Below are 11312 nucleotides of genomic sequence, written 5' to 3' on the forward strand. Positions count from 1 at the left end.
ATGATGATGCCCTTTGGATCTCACAGGGCTGGTTCGAATCCACCTTTAGAACTGATAGCAAAACCTAATGTTCTGTAGCTCCAGAGGGGTGGCCCTGCTGTTCCTGCCCATCGGTTAGGCACCTGGCAGGTAACAAGGTCTTATCGCAGACCTTAAGTCTCCTCATGGGTGCCCTGCGTCACCTGCCTGTGCTGCCATGGCCCCTTGGCGCATGGCCCCACACCTCCGTCACCGTTTGGTCACTCCTCAGCAAATGTTTACGAAGTGTGAAGTAAAGTCTCTTCACTTGGTGTATTGAGTCTCAGTTCTCTGTCTACCTAACGCTCTCTCCACAGTTTAGGTCAGGTTCCTGTGGCCCGTGTGTCCAAAGAGAGAACAGCTGGTCAGCAACAGCTTAAGAACGAACTTGCATACTCTTGCAACCTGTGTGGTGGCATCCCTGTTTCTCCTCAGACCCTCCATGGGGGTCTTCCTTACTCCTGTCAGTGCCCACCAGCCCTCTTCATTGGCTTCTGAAGAACAGGTGGAGGTCTGACGAGGCCTCTGAGGAAGCAGAGGTGGGATGGAGCACGAAGAGGCTGGAGACCACATGGGGTGGCCACTGGTGCTAAGGGGGGAGCTCAGAGCACCTGGAGAAGGTGGAGAGCCCAGAACTATGGGAAAGCAAGAGTATGGGGAACAGGTGTGAGTCGTTTAGAACCTTCCTGACACTGGGGACTGGAATGACCAAGTGGGTGGGAGTGGTGACCCTCCAGTGGGTGACTGGTGTCAGGGGAGAGCTGCCAGGACACAGAAGCTCTGCGAGAACAGAGGGTGGGGCAAGGAGGTCCTGAGCGGGCAAGGATTCAGCTGAGGACAGTGAGTGGCTCTCTCGGTTCCTCAGGGACACAACTTGCTGATAAGTATAAGGTTTCCTTATAGTGTCATCATGGTTTCCATTATAACAGTAACTTAACAATTGTCCTTTATGTTTTCGTAAGTAATTCCATTTGGCAGGAATTTTAAACTTAGGGAATTTGAAAGAATAGTACAAGGAGCTCTCATATATGCATAAACTCTTCATCCAAACCCATGGTTGAGTCTTCAATCTGTTTCCACCAGGGACAGTCTCTCAGTCTGGACAGGTTACAGAGTGTCATTTTATAGAGTGTCCCTCAACTAGGTTAGTTTTGTGGTTCACTCATGATCATACCCAGGCTCTCAACTGACCACCTGCCATATGTGTCATACTGCGGTGATGGGTGTGATGTTGGACACTGCCCCCAGTATTTCACATATCAGCAAAGTCACTCATAGCAGACAGGTTTCAGTGAAGTTTCCAGACTAAGACGAGGAAGAAAAGCCTGGTGATAGAAAATTAGGTCACTATGAGTCAGGTCTGACTCGATGGCACATAACAACAACAATATATGGAGCACAAGAATTCTGCCCAATACTGTGTTGGAAGGTGAGCTCCAACACAGTGCAACAGTGGGCTCAGCCATGCAGTGATCCTGAAGGTGGCACAAGATTGGGCAGTGTTTCTCTGTTATACGGAAGGTTGCCATAAATCGGAGCTGATTCAATGGCAGCTAATGACGTGGCTCGCAATATAGCATCTTCTCATTGCGTCCTGTCAGCAACACATGGTTGCTGACTTATCCCATTACTGGTGGTATGGACATGGATCACTTAATTAGATCATACCACCCACTGGTTCACTGCTTTGCAGGAGAACTCACAGGACAGCATAAAATCGTTCTTGGGGCTAGAGTTCACAGTGGTGGAAGGACACGAAGCAAAACTGGTATAAGGTAAAGGTGCTTGAGGTGAAGCCCAGTGGAAACCAGGAACAAGCTTCCAGAGCCCTCTCCCCACGAAGCTGCACCGGACACACACAGTTCCTCCAGCAGCAAGTTGTGCTGATGTGTGAAGTGTTGTCTGCCAGGCAGGTTGGGTGGAGACTCTGCCCCAGGCTTTTAACTGGAGGCTGGGCACATAGGCACCCTCTGCCTGGCATGTAATGAAATTCCAGACTCCCAGATGGAAGGCAGGCGTTCAGCACCTTATTTGTTCACACATTTTCAACACAGAAATGGTGGGAGCCCTACCGAAAACATGTTCCTGGATGTCAGCCCAGGGCTGACCTTGCAGGTGGGCCTTCTAAGGAGGCCATCTCCAGCCTGCCGGTTAGCTCTTGTCTGCACAAAATGGCAGACATTCAGTTTCTGTACTTTTTTTCCCCAGAAGACTTGACAAGCGTCTTGCATAGCGCTACTCATGAGACTGTGTGACTGTCCTAGACTCATCCCTCTTCACCCGCCATTTTCACACCCCATCTTAGCAGTAGGAGCTCTAGTGGTGCAGTGGTTAAAGCAGTTAACTGCTGACCATTAGGTCAGCAGTTGGAACACACAAGCCACTGAGGGAGAAAGATGAGGCTGTCGGCCTCCATAAAGATCGCAGCCTGGGAAACCCTCTGCGGCAGTTCCACTCTGTCCTCTAGTGGCGCTCTGAGTCAGAATCCACTCATCAGCAGTGTTTTTTTGTTTTTTTTTTTAAAGTCTTAGTAGTTTCCTCAGTGGCTGCCAGATGCCAATCCTGGCTCCCTCCATTTCTTCCCCAGTAACTGCACTCGCTTGAGGGAAGAGCTTTCTTTCCTCCCCATTTATTTCTATCAGTGTGACCCATGGGTTTATCCAGTGGGCTGTAATTAATACTGTTGTATTTTATTTTGACACTCACCATTTCCCTGCCCTTGGATCTAGATAGGATTAGGAGGTCAGAGCTTTGCTGCAGACAGTGGCTAGAACACAACCTCCTATCACATCTCAACTTGATACACTACATGGAAACGGTGACCAGCGGAGGTCACTGAGGTTAACCCTTCCATCCTTAGCAAGTATGTGTGTCATTCCCGTGGACCTTCTGATTCCCCCAAACTGCCCTGTGGTCATACAAGGGTAAGACCCAGGGCCGTGCAGGGGATGGTTCTGAGATGAGCAATCATGTGTCATTTCAGGAGTTGGTTACATTCAAGGATGTGGCTGTGGACTTCACCCAGGAGGAGTGGGGCCAGCTAGACTCCCCTCAGAGGGCCCTGTACTGGGATGTGATGCTGGAGAATTACCAGAACCTTCTCGCCCTCGGTAAGATGGCCTCCCGGGCTCAGAGCCAGCTCTTGTGCATTCTTCCATGGGGTATTTTCTTTTTCTTTTTTTTAATTATTGTGATTTGGGTCAAAGTTTACAGAGCAAATTCATTTTCCATACAACACTTCATACACATTTTGTTTCATGACATTGATTGCAATCCCCATAACATGACAGCTCTCTTCCCACTTCCTCCCTGTGGTTACCTCTTCCTTGTGTCCTTCTTTCCTATGCATTCCTGCCGCCTGAGCCATCTCCCTGTGCGAATCTTGCCCTTCGGTTCTCCCACGATTGATCATTCTAAGGAGTGTATCTACCTGGTGTAAATGTTCACCTTATATATCTGTCTACTGTTTGGCTGGAAGCCACAGAGGAAGTTCAATTCCAGGCCAGAAGAGTGACTAAGGGCCATAGTCTCGGGGATTTCACCAGTCTTTATCAGACCAGCAAGGCTGGTCTTTATTACAAAGTTGAGTTTTGTTCCATGTTGTTCTTCCACTCTATCCAGGATCTCCTGTGCTGATCCCTTTCCAAGTGGTTGACAGTGGTGGCTGGGCACCATCTAGTTCTTCTGGTCTCATGGTCATATAGGCTGATGTCTGCATGGTCTGCTTGTTCCCTGGACTAAGTGTACCCATGCATCTTTGGTTTTCTTCATTTTTCTTTGCTTTGGACGAGGAGAGACTCATTGTTGCATCTTAGGTGGCCACTTCCCAGCTTTTCAGACCCCAGTAGCTACTCACCAAAGTAGGATGTAGAACAATGTTTTTGTGTAGTATGCCAGTTGAGCTTGATGTCCCCCATGGGGTATGTTACTGAGCAATTCCTTGGTGTTGCCCCATGTCGGGCACCACAAAATGTGGCAGGTGTAGGCTTTTGTGGCCATGGGGGTGGACATATATTAGAACTTTCTTGGCAGTTTGGCAGCAGTGTGTGCCCTGGCTTGGGAGGGGGTGCTGTGAGAAGCACTGCGGCCGCATTGGGCCCAGGGGGTGGGAGCACATTAAAGAGGCCTCCTGCTGGGAGGGTGACAAGACAGACAGGACTTGGAGCCTAGCCTCCCTTGGAGCACCCAGGTAAGGTGCAGGGCAGCTTCAATAAATGGTGGTCCTCACCACTGTGGGTCCCAGGGAGCTGGTGTCACAGCACAGTGCTGGAAGTGGCACTGTGGCTGCCCACGGGACCCTCCTGTAATGTCTTGTTGCTTCTCAACATGGTGGCTTAGGTCCAGGGCCCCATAAAGCAGCAGCTCAAATAGCCACTGGCTTTTTCCCCGTGAGCAGGACCTCCAGTCTGCAAGCCAGACATGATCTCCTACCTGGAGCGAGGCGCGGCCCCATGGCGTGTGCTGAGAGGAGCCCATGCAGCTGCCCTTCCAGGTGAGCAGTGAGCACCAGGGGTGCCCGACGGCCTCTCTTCGCCTGCCTCTGCGTCCCAGGTCCTCTCCCCGGTCCCCCTGCGCTGGCTCCATGCATGCTTCCTCAAGTCCCCTTCTAAACCTTTCCCTTCTTTTCTCGACACACGTGCCCAGCACCACCTTCTGGGCAAGGTACTGTGCCAGGAATACAGCAGTGAACAAAACTGGCTTTAGGTGTTATCTCTGTCTGCCCTCTAGTGGTGGGTGACAGAGATAAAGCACCTAACTAACAAATAGGCTTGTCAGTCTGTGCCAAGAAAAGTAAAGCAGAGTGTGGGTAGGGAGCATGTGGAACTGCAGTTTTAAGCCTAGTGGTCAGGGAATGGCTCTGAGAAGGGGACAGATATGTTGGAGACGTGCCTAGCCAGATGAGAGCTGGGCCTGGGTCACCGAGGGCCACGTGGTCAGGCTCTGAGCAGAAGATGGCCATGGCCTCAGGTTTCCTTCTTCTGACTTTTTTTTATAGACTTGTCTGCTGCATAAGTGAATGATAATAACTGAACGGATGAATTTCAACTTGACTTAGTAAATAGTGATGCTGAGTATATTAACCACCAGTTGAGTCGGCTCCAAGTCATAGTGACCCTTGTGTGTTCCAGAACCCCACCCTGCAGGGTTTTCAGTGGTTGAGTTTTCATACAAAGCAGTAAGACTTCAGTGACAGGAAGAGAAGCAACTATAGTGGCTGAGGTTTTGGAACTCATTTGCCGGGCCTTTCTTCCAAGGTGCCTCTGGGTGGATGCAAACCTTCGACCTTGTGTTTAGCAGCTGAGCACATTCACTGTTTGCACCACTCAAGAACCACAGTGTGTTAGGTTTCCGGAAAGACAGACAACCACTTGTGCAGCCCCTTCCCCCTACAGCAGCGAGAGCAATCGTCGGGTGATGAGCACGCTGGCCCTCTGTGGACGGATGCCTGCCTTCCCTGCCCCCTGGCTCCCCACACTCCTTGTCTGCGCTGTTGCACGCTGAGGGTCTTGGCTGCTTCCGCTCACTCTTCTGCAACCTTCCTTCCCAAGCTTCCCAGGCCCCAGCCTCCTGCAGTTGACAGCAGTGTTTTGTGCTCCTGCAGATACGCCTGTGTCCTGCTGCCACATCCTCGACGGCGCTCCTGCGGCCCCACTGCCCACCCCCGTGTTAGACCACACTTCCAGAGGGTGTACTCCCTGCCCCCAAGGCTTCGCTCCTAGAGGGCCTGTCACCTCCACCCCTGGCCTGCACTCCAGAGGGTGGGGGGAAGGTATCCTTAAACCTAGTCTCCAGCCAACCCAGAAAACCCCTCTGCAAAGGCAGAAGACAAAGAAAAGCATTTCGTTGTGAATCAGCATTAAAGCAAGCCTTCTCCATCAAACCTAAACCAGTTGCCAACAAGTCAGCTCTGACTCCTGGCAGCCCGTTTGTGTCTGAGTAGAACCGCGCTCTGTAGTTCTCAGTGGGTGAGTTTTTGGAAGTCAGTGGCCAGGGCTTGACTCTGAGGTACCTCTGGGCGGACTCTAAAGCTCCGGCCTTCCAGTTAGCAGCCAAGTGAACGTTCCCGTTAGCACCCCCCCTTCACACACAGCCAAGCAGACAGAACCCATCCCATCCCCACTGACTGTCTTCATCCAGGTGGAAACCTAAAAGCCTCTAATCTTGCCATCCAGCAGGGTGTCACCCACCTCCCGCATGCTCAGGTTTCTGAGGTGGCTCCAGGGCCACCAGGACAGGTGTTGTGATGCAAAATGCAACAGGCTCATTTAACGTTTTGTGGTGGTTGTAAAGATTGAATGTATGTATGGATATACGTATGTTTATCTGTATATGCATGTTTATATATGTATGTGTGTGTACGTGTACCTATATGTGTATATATATGTATGTATAAGGTATGTGTATGTATAGATATGTACATATGTGCATATATATACGTATGTGTGTACAGATATATATGTGTGTGTGTGGTGTATAAAACAAACCAAACTCACTACCATCGAATCAATTCTGACTCATAGCGACCCCCATTAGGTTTCCAAGGCTGTAAATTTTTTTTTTTTTCTTTCCGGGAATTAAAAAAATTTAATTAATTTTTAATTTTAAAATAAACTTTTTTTTTTTTTAATTGTGATTTGGGTGAAGGTTTACAGAGCAAATTTACTTTCCATACAGTGGTTCACATATACTTTGTCTCATGACATTGACCACAATTTACCACTATGCAACAGCTCCCCTCCCACTTCCTCCCCATAGTTACCTCTTCCCTGTATCCATCCCTCCATGCACTCCTGCCCCCTGAGCTGTCTCCCTGTAGTTAAGCAGCCCTTCTTTCTCCCATGATTGTTCTCTCCAAGGAGTGTATCTACTTGAGGTAAATGTTTAACTCATATGCCTGTCTTTTGTTTGGCTGGAACCACAGGTGTGGGTTCAATTCCAGATCTGAAGGGCAGCTAGGGGCCACAGTCTCAGTGGTTCCACCAGGCTCTATCGGACCAGCAAACCTGGTCCCCCCCTTTTTCTTTTTTTTTTTCCCCAAATGATTTTGAGTTTTGTTCCACATTGTTCTCCCTCTCCATCAAGGATCTCCTACATAGATCCCCTTTCAAGTGGATGACAGTGGTAGCCAAGGCTGTAAATCTTTATGGAAGCAGACTGTCCTATCTTTCTTCTGTGGAGTGCCTGGTGGGTTTGAACTGCCAAGCTTTTGGTTAACAGCCAAATGTCTTAACCACTATACCAGCAGAGCTCCTTCATATATGTGTGTATGTGTATATGTATGTGTGTGTATGTGTGTGTGTGTGTGTATATATATATATATATACACACACATGTATACACACACACACATATATAGTATACATATGTATTTAAAAAAAAAAAAAAAACAAACGCACTGCCATGGAGTCAGATCAGACTCATAGCAACCCCTCCTTGGGTTTCTGAGGTGGTATCACTATGGAAGTAGATTGCCTTGTCTTCCTTCCAAGCAGTGGCTGGTGGATTTGAACCGCCAGCCTTCTGGTTAGCAGTCAAATGCCTTAGGCATTATGCCACCAGAGCTCCCACATATGTATATATGTGTGTGTATGTGTGTGTATAGTACGCATATACATAATATATACGGATGGGTGTGTCTGTAGGCATAGTGCCTAAGGCATTTGACTGCTAACCAGAAGGCTGGTGGTTCAAACTCATCAGCCACTCCTAAGAAGGAAGACTGGGCAATCTACTTAGGTAGAGATACTGCCTTGGAAACCCAAGGAGAGGTTGCTATGAGCCAGAACTGACTGGACAGCAGTGAGTTTGATTTAGTTTTATGTGATATTTGCCACATGTGCCAATTCACGTGTACTATCTAGTGACATGAGTTACACTTATCCTGTCACGCTACCATCCCCACTATCTGTTGCCAAATCCACACTTCCTAAACAGTGACTCCCCTTCCCCCTTTGCGGCCGCCCCAGTGACCACTAAGAAACCTTCCTCTCTACCCATCTGCCTGTTCTAGATGTTCTCTCTGAGTGAGCTCCCACGGTATCTGCCGTTTTGTGACCGACGTCCTTCACTCTGTAGGCTGCTTTCCAGGCTGGCCCGTGTTCTAGCGTGCATCAGGACTTCATTTCTCTGGGTGTTAGTAATAGTCCATTTTGTACATCTGCCTGGGAAAGAAGATGGGGGCAATCTACTTCCATAGTGATACTGCCTCGGAAACCCAAGGATGGGTCGCTATGAGTCTGGTCCAACTCGACAACACATCACCACCACCACCACCACCACCACATGTTGATAACTTTTAAACAGATTTACATCTCAAAGATGGAGAAGGCGCTCAATTTCAAGTTTTCGAAAGAAAATGCTAAGAAATAAAAAGGAAAGGAAATGCTAAAGAGGAAGGGTGGGGAGTTCTCTGTCCCTTTCTGATACCTGGGACACCTGGGAAATTTTTCAGTGTAATTTTCTTTGGCCTTGTTATGTGCCCTTAGAGGGCAGCTACCCAGTGCTCAGCATGGTATCATACGTCGGTCATTCGATATTTCTGTGATTAATCATGTCTCAAAGTCCTCCACCCCCCACCCCGCTGGGCCTCTGTCTCGCCCCTTCCTGACGCTCCCGCTTTGCACCCTCCGGTGGCCCCCTCCCCGTCCACCTCCTCTTACAGCCCTAGACGGCTGGCTCACGCGTTCCATCCTTGGTGTGGATGTTTGTCGACTCCCCGCCTTCACCCCTTCAAGCTCTTCTACGCTTCGTTTCTCCATCTCTAGCCGGATCTCAGGGCCGAATCCCAGGCCCGTAGTTAACATCTGCTGACAGAAACCATGTATCCCATCTCTTCCAGAGCGGGAGCCCACGTCAGTGATGGAGGAGGAGCGCGAGTACAAGGAAGAGCCTGTCCAGGAGGCGGCAACGGAAAACCTGACGTGGCCCAGCCTTCACAGCTCCCACCCGGGCGACGCGTGCGGCTGGGAAGAACAGGCCGACGCTCTGACCGGAAGTAAGCGCGTGTCCCGGAAGTTGATGCCCATCCCCCGCGAGGTCGCGTCAACAGAGCAGGAGAACACTCAGGGACTTGGCGAGGCCCAGGGAGACTCTCCCTTCAGGCCAGCCGCCCTCCTTCAAACAAGCAGTCCTGCACAGGTGGGCTCCTGTGACAGGTCCGTGACGCATTTCCGGCCCAGCGAGGCCATCGTCCCGCCCCAGAGGACCTGTGCGGGCAGAAACTCTTTCCGGTCCGCCGAGCCCCGGAAGTACTCGCGGGTGGGCGGGCCACAGGTCACTGGCCCTGCAGAGGCTATTTTTGCTTGTGGCGAGTGCGGGAAAGTTTTCGGGCAGAGCTCCTCCCTGGCTCTGCACAGGCGCTGGCACACCCGCGAGAAGGCTTACAAGTGCCGCGAGTGCGGCAAAGCCTTCACATGGAGCACCAACCTCATCGAACACCAGCGCATCCACACCGGCGAGAAGCCCTTCTTCTGCAGCGAGTGTGGCAAGGCTTTCAGCTGCCACTCTTCGCTCAACGTGCACCAGCGTATCCACACTGGCGAGCGGCCCTACAAGTGCAGCGCCTGCGAGAAGGCCTTCAGCTGCAGCTCGCTGCTCAACATGCACGTGCGTGTGCACACGGGCGAGAAGCCCTACCAGTGCACCGAGTGCGGCAAGGCCTTCAACCAGCGGACGCACCTCACGCGGCACCAGAGGATCCACACGGGCGAAAAGCCCTACAAGTGCGGCGCGTGTGGGAAAGCCTTCACGTGCCACTCGTCCCTTACCGTGCACGAAACCATCCACAATGGAGAGAAGCCTTTTAAGTGCAGCGAGTGTGAGAAGGCCTTTAACAGCCGTTCTCGCCTCACCCTGCACCAGCGGATCCACACCGGCGAGAAGCCGTTCAAGTGTGGCGACTGCGGGAAAGGCTTCAGCTGCCACTCCTACCTGATCGTGCACCAGCGGGTCCACAGCGGGGAGAAGCCCTTCAAGTGCAACGAGTGCGGCAAGGCCTTCAGCTCCCACTCCTACCTCATCGTGCACCAGCGGGTCCACACCGGGGAGAAGCCTTTCGACTGCAGCAGGTGCTGGAAGGCCTTTAGCTGCCATTCCTCTCTCATTGTGCACCAGCGCATCCACACGGGCGAGAAGCCCTACAAGTGCACTGAGTGCGGCAAGGCCTTCAGCCAGAACCACTGTCTGGTCAAACACCAGAAGGTCCACTCCGGGGAGAAGTTGTGGAAGTGTGACGAGTGTGGGGAAATGTTCAGCTGGAGTGCCCACCTCACGGAGCACCGGAGACGGCACAGCCCCGAGAAGCCCTTTGCTGTCCAGTTCAGCCAGCACTGGCTGAGGACCTACTACGTGCCAGACAGTCTGCTGGGCACGGGGGACCCAGAGCTGGGTGACATCGATAGTGTCAATGCAATGGATGTGGCAGAACTACTGTGTGCTGGGCAGCCCTCACCCAGCAGGCTGTGCCCCCTGGCGAACAAATCTCCAAATTGATGTGGTTGATGCCCAGCTGCCACTCCCATTGCCGCCTCAGCATGGTCAGTCACCACCTGTCCCTTCCCCAGGTGACCTCAGATATGCCTGCAGGTGACTGACACTAGCCTAATGCCCTGTTCAGACTGTTCACATGCTGGGATCCCCTCTTTCATTAAAGCCAGTCCTCAAGAAAGAAGGGGCATCCTAGGAGACAAGATGAGAGCCGAGGGCCATTCAGGGCTCTCCATCACCCTGCTGCCTTGATGGATGGGAAAACCGTGACAAAGGGACTCTGTCTTATCTGATAATTAAAAGAAGGTACACCCACTGTGGTGTCCTTGGACAGGCTCCTGACATGCTTGTGATGGGTGGTTTCCTCTGTAAACCATTATGTGTGGAATAAAAAAGAAAAACCAGAATTCAGTGATGGTTCTGAACGCTGGTGTTTTTCTTACTATTACCTGTGAACATTATCCTGTCTCAGTAGTATAGATGATCTTGGATGGTGAATTTTTGAGAAAAAGTGGATTTCCTGCACTTAGCTCATGCCAGTAGCTCTAGTGGAGTCAGGAGGTTTGGTGGCACAGTGGCTAAGGCATTCAGCTACTAACCAGAAGGTTGGAAGTTCAGACACACCAGCCACTCTGCAGGAGAAAGACAGGGCAGTCCACTTCTGTAAATACTGACAGCCTTCAAAACCCTGTGGGTCAGTTTTCCTCTATCCTACAGGGTTGCTAAGAATCAGAATCGAGTGGCAGTGGGATTTTGGGGTTCAATACAAAGTCACTCATTAGTGTCAGCATAGTCAAGGGGCTGGCCCT

At 51.0% G+C, this 11312-nt stretch overlaps 1 protein-coding gene across 1 annotated transcript in view; it reads left to right on the forward strand.

Moving 5' to 3' along the window:
- Positions 1–10509, forward strand: part of ZNF74 (zinc finger protein 74) — a 16216-nt gene extending 5707 nt beyond the window's left edge. The window contains exons 3-5 of the mRNA XM_007955467.1: positions 3002–3128; positions 4415–4510; positions 8858–10509. Coding sequence (XP_007953658.1) covers positions 3002–3128; positions 4415–4510; positions 8858–10509 — 1875 coding nt within the window. The remainder of the gene's footprint in view (positions 1–3001; positions 3129–4414; positions 4511–8857) is intronic.
- Positions 10510–11312: the final 803 nt, after the last annotated feature.

This window comes from Orycteropus afer, unplaced genomic scaffold, assembly GCF_000298275.1.
Source record: "Orycteropus afer afer isolate SDZICR_OR568_19922 unplaced genomic scaffold, OryAfe1.0 scaffold00502, whole genome shotgun sequence".
NCBI classification, from domain to species: Eukaryota; Metazoa; Chordata; class Mammalia; order Tubulidentata; family Orycteropodidae; genus Orycteropus; species Orycteropus afer.